The sequence below is a fragment of the Chrysoperla carnea genome, chromosome 2 (genome assembly GCF_905475395.1).
Source record: "Chrysoperla carnea chromosome 2, inChrCarn1.1, whole genome shotgun sequence".
In the NCBI taxonomy this organism is placed as follows: Eukaryota; Metazoa; Arthropoda; class Insecta; order Neuroptera; family Chrysopidae; genus Chrysoperla; species Chrysoperla carnea.
In genome coordinates, this window is record NC_058338.1 from 44720287 (window position 1) to 44734339 (window position 14053).

Genomic DNA, 14053 nt, shown 5'->3' on the forward strand with positions numbered 1-14053 from the left:
TTTATTTGCTTATCACCATGTACTTTGTCTTAATCGTGTTTACCTAGAACTATTTTGAAAATCTTTCTAAAACTCGAATTTTTTAGAAATATTCTAAGTTTCAAACACCTCTTTTGTAGAACGTTCAGCTGCTTACAAAATTATTTATTGTTATTTGCTATACGTTCAATAAGTGGCAAGATATGAGAAAAATCAAAACTTTGATGAGGAGGACCCTCCAATTAATATAAATATCTCATATTTGGAGATAATTTTCTAGAGGTGCGTAGCAACCATTTTTTTGGCATCGAAAGTAAAAGAAAATAGTCGATTGTTTTGACCCACCCAAGTATAGTTGCAGATGCACCCCCCTGAACGTAATCCTAGCGGCGCCCATTTCGTTGCAATGACCATACAAGTTGTCTAATTACTAATTTTTTAAGTGAACTTTAACATTGTACGTTTAATTGAATTTAAAATTTATTGTTTGTTTACAAATAGAAACATTTGCGCCACTAACTCATACGTTACTAATGATATTTGACACCTAAGAAACACATTCCATGAGGTTTTAGCACAATGCGAGCGGTTTCTTTCATTTTCCCGTTTTTTGTAACATCTTTTACTGTACTATATTATTATCATCGATCACGAATATTTAAAATTTAGTATACCTTTAGTATAAATGTTATTTATTTATAAAAATGTAGATCATATATATTGTGATATAAAATAATTATTATTTTATACTAAATATATATTATGTACTTAGACAGTTGTTGGATGGTGGCCAAAATATTATTAACAAAATTGGTTTCAAAAGAAAGACAACAGATTCTGTGTACCTATACCGTTATTAAATAGTCTCTAGAAATATTTATTCAATTACTATGATACTGCGGTTGGTCCAAACTACATTTTATAATTCCCTGTACAGGGAAGTTGTAATAAAATAAAGGGATTCAGATAAAATATTGAAAGCATACTACTTAATAAAAAACTTTTAAATAAAAACTTGTGTTGGAGAAATCACTAATCGCGTCAAGAGAATATGACAGTCTACTGCAGCAGGCTGGAATCTTGCTTGAAACTGGAATTGTTAAAAAAGTGTGTTATTATTTTTTTTTTTTATTTTACATATAATGACTTCTTAGTATCCTTCAATTTTTTAGTATCCGTCCTTCAAACTGCTGAAACCCAGTTTATGCCTCTTATCTGAAAAAAAATGTTGGCGAAAAGACACCATAATTGTTAATTTATTAAAAGTAATGAAAGCACATTCTTTTCACTTATTTTTCAATAAAAACCATCTTTTAATAAAAAAAAAAAAAATATATATATATATATATATATATATATATATATATATATATATATATATAAAATGAGGAAAGTCTATGGGGGCTAGAGGTTTGTCGAATTTTTCTCTAAGCTGTAGTCGGAATATTAATATGTTATGTCATTTGATTGTGATTGCCTTAAAAATCTACACATGGCTAACGTATAAACCAGTCGAAGTAAGACAACATTTATAACATTTTTTATTAATTAAAAAAATTAATTATTCTATTGTGAATTTAAAGCCTGTATACGTAGAGTTGCCAATACTTTTTTGTAATTTTAAGTTAGAGTAAGAAATTATGTAAAAGCAATAGAAGATATTTATTCAAAGAACTGGATTATTCTCATGGGACCCATGCATTCACAATCTTAACAATTATTAGCTGACCTGTTATTAGATTTTTATCTACTTATGCAAATTATACCAATGAATGTCAAGAAGCGCAATATGTATAAGAGTAGTTACCATAATTTTCACATTGATATTTGATTTTTTTTATCATGGCCTACATATACTGGGCACTTTTCGATTTCGTGCCACTAATTCAAATATGAAGACTGTACTCGTTTTTGATATTTGTTTTCACTCTTCATCGTAGCTTCTTTTTCAAGAAGTTTTTTCTGTAGCAATATCCTTTGCCTTGTAACAAATACAAATCGGCCTCTATCCCATAACATAAGTATAGATCGATGTTCAGCCCAAAATAATGAGTGACGACTCTGGCCCTGACACAAATGATAACAATTGTTTCGATTCATGAATCTGATCGCCATCTACATTAATACAGCAATGAGAGTGCTTGATAAATGGCGTATTGATTAGTCAATTTATCTTTTTCGAGTATCAATCGAGTATTAATGTTAGGAAATACTAATACTATTAATGTGGTCCAACGAGCTTATACAGGTTGCCTATTTAACCACAGAGAAAGTAATTTCAAGCAAAAAGTTAGTTTCCAGTATCTTTTTCCAATTTATTTACGAGATGGGACTTTGTTAAAATGGCCTCTGAGTGAATGTCGTCACTGCCCAAACTGCCCTTGTACCTACATATCTACCCAAGAGTATCGTATGAATAAATTCTTAATTGACATTAAAATAAATCCATTGGGAAGGAAACTTGATTTATGTTTTAATAAGAGTTCCGTATCCAGTTTTAATTTTGAAGCGTAGATATATACAATTTAGTTCTTTGTGAAAAAACTAGTCGTTAACCGTCTGGTTCAAAAAAACTGTACAATAAACAAACTTTGCCTTAGGCCCTCTAATTTAATATATACAACACACAGTATCATTAGTGCCGCTAATCCACTCACACCCTTGTAATTCCTACTAAGTCCTCGAAGTAGGGCCACAAGTCCCAAAGTGCACTTACAAGACTAAAAAAACAAGTGAAATTTATAAAATTTTAAAAACCCACTTTATCCCAATTGAACCGATTTTGAGGATCATCGCCTATTTTTAAGTCATTCCGGTTACGAAGCTCGCACTTGAAACAAAGCTAAGAACACTCTCCATTAAATTACTTGTCAAACGAAACAAAAAATCAAAATCGATTCATCCATTTATTGGCTACGATGCCACAGGCAGATAAACAGACAGATAGACAGACAGACCGACAGACTGACAGACAGACAAACAGACAAACAGACAAACAGACAAACAGACAAACAGACAAACAGACAAACAGACAAACAGACAAACAGACAAACAGACAAACAGACAAACAGACAAACAGACAAACAGACAAACAGGCAGACAGACAGACAAACAGACAGGCGGACAGGCATACAGCGGTCAAACTTCTAACACCTACTTTTTTGGATCGGGGTTTAAAGAAGACTAAAAAAGACAAATTTGTAGGAAATGGCACCACAAGAGGGACACCAAGTTAATTAACAAAGACAAAAAAACTGCTCTATTTACAATGCACATGTAATCAGATTTATACTAATTGATTAAATCCACCACTGTAGTATAAATTTTAAAAATACTTGAAAATAATTTTATGAACACTCACCGTAAGACGTAAATGAAAATGAGCATTATAAGGTAATAATGAATTATTGTATAATATGACGAAAAAATAAAGAACGTAAAATGGTTTAATAATGGTTAAATAATAAAAATAATTCTTTTGTTTAAATTAAAAAAATTTTGTTTATAACCGGAGAATGTAGGTACGCGTGGTTTTTTTAATATAAATACATTTTTTTCATATAACAAAGCTCAACTCTGAAATATATTTCTATTGAAATACATATGGTATTTTTCCTCCTTTTTTTCATAAACATATCTCATATACAATGTGATTCCATAGAAAAATAAACCCAAGGTGGTTATTATACTAACGTTAAAATAAACATTATATGAATGTAACTTTGGGATATCGTATCAAAAATGTTTCCAAAAGGTAGATATTCCCAATACAATAAACAATTTATTTCTATACCATTCTGCTCATTTAATTAAGAAAAACTATTTTGCAAAAAAAGAACAACTTAGTACAAATATAATAATTTTTTAATTATCGTTGCATGGACAGAAAAATGAAGTTGGTTTTTTGAAAATCTTTAGTAGTACACAAAATAAGAACGTTTAAAACTCGAATGATACTTAAGGTGAAGTCATTTTTGAGTATTGCCATAGAAATTACATATAAAACTGTTTTGAAAGAATGAGATGTAGAACAATCTTTGAATGCTTATAACTTCTTCGCTTTTTAATTAATTTTAGATTTACTTTCAAATTTTGTTATGGTATCAAGTCTACTTTAACATTTTTATGGGTAATCTGGCAAATTCTATATCAATCATCGACCTAAGTTCCTTTTGGAAAATTAGTTTCGAATTCGACACCAATGCTTCGAGATCTAGTTAAGAATATATCGACGAACACATAATTACAGGAATATGATATCTATTGATAGCAGTAATTATTTCCATATAATTTTTTTGAGATTTTTAATTCGTTTTTTTAATTCTTTTATGTGATTTAAGAACGTCTACGTTAGTACTTACGTCCAATACAAAGTATTGGTTCCAACCCGGTATTATATCTACTAATAATTGACAAACTTAATTGATAATTCAATTTTATTAATTACAAGTTGCAAGTAGCTTTTATTTAACACCCAGGGCAGAGTTCAAGGTATACCCGAGAAAATCTTGATAAACATCGGTTCGTCAGCTTAACTGTGTAAACCAAGCAGACAGTTAAATGTGGTAGACCCAGTGTTACTTTCATATTTATAATATTAGTAAGTATTGAAATAATAAGTGCTTGGACACGACGAAAGCAAAAACGAAACTTTGGAGCTATAAAATGAAATTTTAAACGACCCTCCAAACAAAATTACATACAAAACATGCAAGAATGATATGTCGCTCGAAAATTAATTTCATTTGAAAAAAGATTGGGTAAGATGCAATCTTTCAGACCTGTACCAAAACGTGCAGGATTAAAAAGCTACACTAAATTTTAGATACAACACCTTCGAAGTAATCACTTTACCATGCTCTCTCATTTATTATTATTTCCACTATACAGTCTTTCATATTATATTTTGTCCATATAGCAAATAAATTGTTTACATATTAAAATTTATTTATATAATAATAAAAAGTATACATTAAAATAAAATATATTTTAATAAAACCACAAAAAGTGCGTGTTCGTTAATATAATTCCACAAAGGTCTATAACTTTAATTAAGCATCTAGATAATATTATGGTTGCTTAAAACTTATAGCTGTAGATAATTTGGAATTGTTGCTTTATAAAAAAGTACAACCATAAAAAGAAAAATATGAACATCTCAACCACTTCCCGACGAACTTTCCAAACTTTATTAAACTGCGTCTATTTTCTTTTCAGTCAAAGTGATGGAAACATATCAACTTTCAAGATTTTTGTGATTTCTAGAGTTTTGAGTTGTTGAATTTTAAATTTAAAACTAAAAAAAGCGTATACAAAAAAACGTGTATACAAAATTCTGAGCTCGATTGGTAAAATCTGCTCAAGATATCTCCTTCAAAATTGAGTTGCCACTCGAACAAACATAATTACATCCGTACATATATTGCAAGTTAAATAAAAGCTTGTAAAAAATAAAGTTGCCTGAGGAAAAAATATATAGTAATAAAATATTATTATATAGTAATAAAATATTATAGTAACGTTTTTTTGGAATCTTCAAGGTTTGAAGAAATGTTTGCAATAAGGAAAAGGAAGGCAAAGCGACACACTTAATGAAAAATCAACTGAGCTGATTTAAAATTTAATGGTATTCTGATATAATTGGCAAGTTTTGTATTAAATATAACATTTTATAAATATTTTTTGTCTAGCTGAATTGCACAAATTTGTTATTAGATTTTAAAAGTAATAAACCAAAAATTTAATATAATTCTAGAGGAATATTTATCACCGAGACTTTATGTTTAATGTTTTTAAATTTATTTTCTATGATTTTATTAATTTATATCTACTTCTTATGTAATATCATGAAACAAGATTTAGCTTTTTTTTTTCCTCAACCTTTAACCAAATTAAATTAATTGACAAAATTAAAAATAATATTTTATAAATAAATAATTTATTGACATGTTTTTTTATTTTATGTTAGTATAATATTACATTCATAAAAAATACAGGGTTCTTCAATATGATGTGCCACTTAAATGAGAAAGATATGCTGTCCAAAATGATGTTATGCCTTAGTCAGGCATGGGCAAACGTGGCTTAGAGAAGACACTCATACTTCTGTATCTAAAATACGAGTAAGACAGTGACACAGTGACAACCTAACCAGTGACAACAAAAAATACAATACATTTTTTTTCTACCTATCTCATTACTATAAGAGAAACTGAGATAGGTAGACGAGTCGTATACCCGTCTCGCTTTCTCCTCTATGAGCAATGCGGACTTGGATAAAGAGACACTCAATAAAGTTTATAGCACCCAATAAAGTTATAACAATGGTGACTTCGACTTAAAATAGCTCGCCCACGCCTGCCTTAGATCATATATTTTACTAAATAGGCCCATCGTATACCAAAGATGTACATTTTTTCTTCACAGAGAAGCTGGATAACAACAAGAAAATTGTCAAAGACCTGACAGAGAAACACAATAACAGAGCATGGTATTCAATGCGCATGATCGTATTAACGCTAGTCTGCTGCTTCGTTAGTTACTGTTTTCCTAATTAATTCTGTATAAAAGTTCTAAAAATGGTTAGATATTGTTTTATTTGCAAGAAATGTTATTAGTAGGCATATATTACAGGTTAGTAAAGTTTAATTATTAAAAAATGTTTATTAAATGGCCTTTATTATGTTGTAAATACGCGCCAGGATAATATATTGTATATTAAGACATGCGCATGAATAACCATGCTCTCTCATTTATTATCCTTGTTAATCATCTTTGAGAGGTGGTTCAAACTCTGTTTCCAGTTCCATAGTAAATATTCAGAGTGTTATGCTATCATCTTTTTGGACAAAACATAAAATTTTAATTTAATATTAATTTTAAAATTTTTCGAAAGCCAAAACAAATAGCGTCATAATTGTGTTGGTTTTTACAATGATTTACAACACTTTCTATACAAGGTATTTCAACAATTAACTCAGTCAATTGTTTGTTTTCATTGATTTTAGATAAATTTTTTATAAATAATATTTATACTTACATGTAAATAGGAATAATAAGACGATAAAAATTGTTGTAAATATTGTATGTTTTTTTGCTGATGCTGATAACGATGCTAATATTAGGAACAACCATTTTGATGAACAAATACAACAACAATAACAAAGGATATGTAATCTCATTGCGGCGTTAATGTCACCTTACAAATAACAATTATGTTGTTATTGTTATTGTTGTGATAAATCATATGGACAACAAGAATTTATTATTAATATTAATGTTATTGATGTTGGTCATGACATTGTTCTGTTTACAAAATTTTTTTTTTTTTTATATTAAATTTATGAGCATTTCTTTAATATTTTATTTGGTTAACGGGTTTTTTAGTGGATTTTATTTTTTTAATAATATTATATTTTTATTTTAATGAATTAAAATATATTTTGAAAAATCATAATGATTTGTTTACAACACTAAATTTTTTATCACACTGATTCATCACAAAAACATTTATTAATTAAATTATTTGATAAAATTATTTTCATAATTTTATTTTTTTATATTTTTATTAAAAACAAATTTTGTAGTGCAATCGATGATGCATATTCTTTCCTGCAACAAAATAAAGTAAAATATTAATTTTTTTTGTAATATACCCAATAATTATTTTATGTAAAATCACTGGACTGAGTTTTATGAAATTATATTTATTTCAAAATTTTCCTATATTAGTCCACAATATACATTACTAATAGTTCAAATCATTTATAGACAGACCTCCGATAGGATGACAAGGATAGACATTTATACTGTTGGTCTTTAAGGTTTTACTGATTCAAATATCACTAGAAGCTAATAGGGTATTCTACTATTTTTGAATCCATTCAATTTGATGACGTAATATCGGTATCATTTCACGAAATAACACAAATAAGTTTGACAGATATATTCATAGACATCTGATTATAATAAATATAAATACTTATTATCTATGGATATATTATACCCAGGTGTCTATATGACATCACAGCAAGGCTTGCCCGAGTTTTAGATCACGTGATATACAGTTTAAAAATTACGATTTTTAATATTAATATTTTAAAAGAAAAATGTGCTTTTATGCCTCGAAATCAGAACATTTAAGTATATTTTTACAAAAATTTTAACCTTTTTCAAATTTCATAATTTATTTTTGACTAACGATAATACCCTATTCTGCTACTTTTGTTTGAAAAATTATCCTTCCCTGTGACAAAAAGGCAAACCCGTTCTTCGAACGTAGGATTTTACGCCGAAAAGCTTTATATACTACATTGAACGAAAGCATCTGTAAAAAGTTTATATAATAATAATAATAATAATAATGGGGTTTAACCTACAGTTTTGGGAAAAAATTCTATAAAAGGGGCCACCCACATCATTATTTTTTAATTTTTATATTAGACTACATCCAATATACAATTAAACTTTCATGATGTGGGTGGAATCGGTTGCTTCCTTCTTTATCCAAGCAACAACAGTGTGATCAATTTTATCTCCCTATTAATTATAATTGCTCACGCTGCCGCTGCCTGGATTCGAACCCGCAACCTCCCAGTCGGTAGCCGAACGTTTTAAAAGCGATTAAAATCGCACAACCAATAAGCTGGTTAAAAGTTTATACTTTAAGTGCTAACCTCAATATAATGAAGCTATCCATCTATAGACCTCAATATAATGAATCTTAATTTAAAAACACTCGATATAACGATTTTTTTTAAATTCCGTTCTTTACTGAGATTTCACTGTACTACTGTAAGGAGTAGAAAAAAAAATATCTCGACTTGGTCAATTTAAATAAATATATAAAATATTTTGGAGTATTATCCTGTAAGCAAGGATTGTATTATATCTTTCGATTGATCCAACTTTTTTTAAGCCAAAGATAACAAGAAATAATGAAATGAACTAGTCAGAAGTAATGTGATGTATTCGTTTTTACTGTGTGTTGTGAATCTGCTCGTTAAGATAATTGAAGTAAAAATAATAAAATGATACCTAACAGTCTAGGGATTAATTAAATAATAATACCTAAGCTCTGGCTGGTGTATTGTGAATGAGTGAACAAACCTAAAGGCAGACGAAAACAAGATACATTTCAAAGCAACTCACATATCCATACATAGATTAAGAAAAAATAAATGAAAGCCTTTATATATAGAAAAACGACCAAGTACGGTTGTATTTTTCATCCAGGATTACGTTGTGTTAAAACAATAACTTGATCGAGGGTATAATCAGGACAGTCATGATATAATAAAGCAACCTGTTCATATGAGTGCGACTCTTATGTTCCAGGCATTCAATTTCTCAGATGACGAAAATAACTTCCCTTAACTGCCTAAAACAATGCAATCAATATTATACAGAGACCTGGGACTGGAAATATTATATTTATGTAATGTAAATGCGAAGTCATAAAATCAATTATCGTAAATATTTCTGTGAATATTAGTTTTACAAACAAAATAATAAGAGTATAAGTGATTTCGTACAAGTTAGAAATTATCAAAATTTCTAGTTTCTAAATATTAACGGTCATCATCTGTTGTGACTGATATTTCTTTAAATTGTTTTTTATATAGAAGATATTCATATTTAAATTTTGTCCAGTTTTAACGGAATCGTCCACGAAACATTTATATTAATCCATAAAACGAAACGTTGGGCGCAAATCACTATTACAAAACGATTGACTCAAATCACTATGACTCTTTCATGCTCGAGAAATCGTGAACGAAATAATATCTCCGAAAATATAAGCACACACATGCGTACACCCAGGCATCTATCTAAAAGTGGTGTTAATACATTGTCCTTCATCCCTAATTTCTCACTCCACCTTTCCACCCTTCGAAGGTTAAAAATAGATAAAAACAAACCATGAAGCTGGTTGTATATCTTGCCAATATTTGAGCTTAATCTATGCACACTTTTTTAAGTTTTTGAAGCACTTACCTTTCAATCCCCATTTCAACCCCCTACTCTACTATATTATACATGTATTATACATTAAAACCTCCCTTCTTGAATCTATTAGAAAAACCGTATCAAGATCCGGTGCGTAGTTTTAAAGATCTAAGCCTTCATAGGAATTAGAGACAGACAGTCGGAAGCGACTTTGTTCTATAATATGTATTGATTCGTCCTGCTATACATTATACAACTTTTTACCTTCTACGCACATATAACGGTCATTTATAAAAGCATTAATACAAATATATCTCAAAACATAAGCAATTCACATTTTTATCCGACCCAAGTGTGAAGAATCAAGGTGTAGTGACACTAATCATATTATAGCTCCTTGAACTTTTCATAGTCATACAATTTAAAATATATCGATCCAAAAAGTTAAGAGCATATTGCCCGATGTAACATATTTCTCCTCAGAAATATCTACTCTTCATTATGGAGTCTTATAAACAGTTTTTTTTTTATTAAAGAAGATTCCTAAACCTTGGTTCTAAAACAAAAAATGAAAATTCGACGAAAACTAGAAAGAAACTTTTTCATGGTTACCCTACTTCACCTACAATATATTATGTGTATGGTAAAGAAATAATAAAAATTGACCCGTAGGGCACCATTTAAGTACTGCCATTTTCTAAACATTTTAACCAACGGATCCAGTTTTATTTATAGAATTTCATCACATGAACTATAGAAATTATTATCTATCAACTCTCAAAAGAGACACTGACTCATATATACCGTTTTTTTTTTTTTTTTTATAACGCATGAAAAGAATAGTAAGTAACAACAGCAACTAACGAGTAAAAAGTATTATGGAAAATTGTAGCACACCGAGATTTTCATTTATTTACAACGACAGCGATGAAGAAAAAAGTGGAATTAAAAAAAAAACGAAATTCAATATATTTATGCGTTGTGAAAGAGATTATGTACGAAATTAAAAAAAAAAAATTACAGTAGATCGGCACTGATGCTTTTGACACATTTTCTATCATTCTGTGATTAAAATCACACAGCAGAGATCAATTTCAATTCATGTCGTGACAATATTTGCTTTTTTATTGCGAAAACAATTGTTAATAAATACTGAAAAATATAAATGTGTATAAGCGAAATAAATATCTGGGAATATAGGTAGGTAAAATAGGTCATATTTTTAAATTTAGATCTACCTACTTATTACGAAACATAATTTTGTTCAGCACGTATTGCTATGGATAAAGTTTCTATAAGGAAAAAAAATCAGATTATCGTATTGTGTTAGAAAGTAACAAGCCCGAAAGTCCTAGAAAATATGTTACAAATTTCTATATTATAAATATGAAAGTAAGGTTGTTTTTTTGTTTGTTTGTTACGTAGAATAATATAGCTCCATACATCAGACTAGCACAGGAGCTATAATTTATAAAGATAGGTATATTAAAAATAAAAATTAAAAAAATAGAACTTAGTCTGCGACAGTTGACTACGCCTATGGGCATCATTTTGAACAATACATTAAAGATTTCTGTGAAAATGGTGAAAGAGATACAATTCATGACTATAAAACATTTAAAAAATATAAAAATTGAAATCTGTACATATATTTTACCTGTATACAACCATTGCTACCCCTATTTCGAGTGTTATGGAAGGGGGCTAAGGGAGAGCAAGAGAGGTGGAGGCCATAACGCGGTGGTCTTCACTTTTAAGCCCAGTGAAGCGGGCGGGTATCAATCTTGTACCGTATAATTCCTAGTTATGTTTACTGTATATTATTAATAGCAAATTCTGATTCTTTGATTAACCTTAAAAACCGTAAAATAAGGCACCGAAAATTGAGGAAAAGTAAAAGCGTTACATACAACGCATGCGTTCATTGACAATTACCCATGCGAGCGAGTAATAATTATAGTATATACTATTATTATTAAAAAATTTTTGTCTATTATGTAGGATTTGAAAATCAATACAGTTAAATCCATATTAATCAGAACGCAAATTAACGTATTTTTGTTTTATTTTGTTTACAAAACCACCGAATTTAATAATTAATTAATTAGAATTGTAGAAGGGCTTAAAGTAGTTATTGCAGTTCATTTTTTTTAAAATCATATTACACCATCAAATTAATAATTTTATTTGTTAATGATATTAAAAATAAAATTTAGGGAAATATTAAACAACTACATAATATATTTATTTGTGTTAATAACTGTAACACGATAACACATAAAATAATGATATAATCTGAAATAATGTGTAACTTAGAGTTGCAATATTTTTCATAGTTGCTGATGTTACAAAACCGGCTGGGGTAGCATCACATGCAGTAACAAACTTTCAACAATTCATGTAAAATTTATTTGTCATAATAATTTTAAGACGTTATACCTACTTAATTTTAAAAATCGAAACAAATAGTTAAATTTGTATTAATTATAACTGCAACTGTGTCAATAACATATAAATATGTTAGAGCTAATTGCCAATAGCTGTCCACTGATAACATTACATTTAAATAGTTTTATCTCTATAAAGAAGTACCGGGTTTATACAACATAAAAGCGGCTAAAAGTGAAACTATTCAAACTTTTATTTATCTTTAACTATTTTCGTTTTATATTTCATCAGCCAATGATTTTATACTGTAGTAAAAACAATTTTTTAATTTTGTACGTAATTTTAATGTTTGATGGCAAGCAGGCTTGTATAGCTGAGACAGCTAAAACTAATAGTTATGGGACAGTATTTAAATAAACAAATTCCATTAACAGGACTCATTGATTTCTTAACCGTCTACGCAAATGGCGACTCTTACAAAATAAATCCGAATGTACAATGCACTATATGTAACACCTTACGAAAGGGAAGTATTTTCCACCTACTGATTGAGTGCCCAGCGCTCGACTTCATTCGTGCAAGTTATCTCCAGAAGTATCTGATGGGTCCGGATAGTTTTAGCGAGGAAAACTACGCTGAATACTTGATAGATTACCCGTGAATACTTGGTAGATTATATACTTAATCAATTGAGCTACATTTTATCGTTTACTTACTTTTATACTCAAATTACTTTAATACTAGACAGTAGAATTTATACGTTATACTATGAAAATATTCCTAAAGAAAGAAAAATTTCTTGAAATAGTTTTATGCAAAATGATTTGTTATTGAATTTTGGCAAATTTTGTAATAGTCCTATCATCTATAAAAACATCAGCTAAAAAAATTTTTTTGGCAGTCATATCTTGTAAACTTAACTGTGGGAATGACCGTTAGTGGCAATACTCTTGATATTTTGTCTTTTAAGATTCATAAAGGAATAACAAAAAAACAATCAAGCATTAATCTTTAAGGTAGTACTATCGGTAATAGACCTTGCATTCAAAATTTAATGACACATGGCATAGTTGTCCATTATTATATCATAATTAACCAGTTAAATTTTTAGGGGCCTTCAAAGAACTGAAAATCTGAACATCCAGTTTTGTGAAATAAAATAAAGGCCCCTAAAAATTTAACTGGTTCATTATGATAGAATAATGGACAACTAAGCCAAGTTTCATTAAATTCTAAATGCAAAGTCTATTAACGATAGTACTACCTTAAGCTTGCCCAATAGGTCAATAACCTATTGTATAAATTGTACACTTTGCATTTACATTTCGTAGGATCGAATTATTTTGATTGATAGAATATGCATGCCTATGAATTTTTTGGAAAATATTATAATTTTGAGTAGGCATTTATTTTAATAAAATAATAATGAATTTATAATCAAATAAAACGAAATACATATTAATTAAATTTATTTGTGCAATGTACATACAGAGTACTAATGGTCATGACATTTATAATTACATATACTTTTAGCCAAAAAGCATTAATAACATGACACAAATTTTATATAAATTTATATACCAAGAGTTCATCAAACATTTGTGGTGAATAAATTGTTGGTTGTATTGGGTGTAGAACTAGCTATCGCCAGGGGTGCCATTATACCAACCACTATCAGATAGAATTCTCATGTACGGAAAAATAGTGAAAATATTATTGCAGAAATGTTAAATTAATC

General features: G+C 28.8%; 1 protein-coding gene across 1 annotated transcript in view; it reads right to left on the reverse strand.

Annotated features, from left to right (window-relative positions):
- The window catches only part of LOC123292718, a 389066-nt gene extending 381868 nt beyond the window's left edge, over positions 1 to 7198 (reverse strand). Inside the window, exon 1 of the mRNA XM_044873432.1 lies at positions 7019 to 7198. Within this exon, the coding sequence (XP_044729367.1) occupies positions 7019 to 7160 (142 nt within the window). The 5' untranslated portion in view covers positions 7161 to 7198. The remainder of the gene's footprint in view (positions 1 to 7018) is intronic.
- Between the last annotated feature and the right edge of the window lie 6855 nt (positions 7199 to 14053).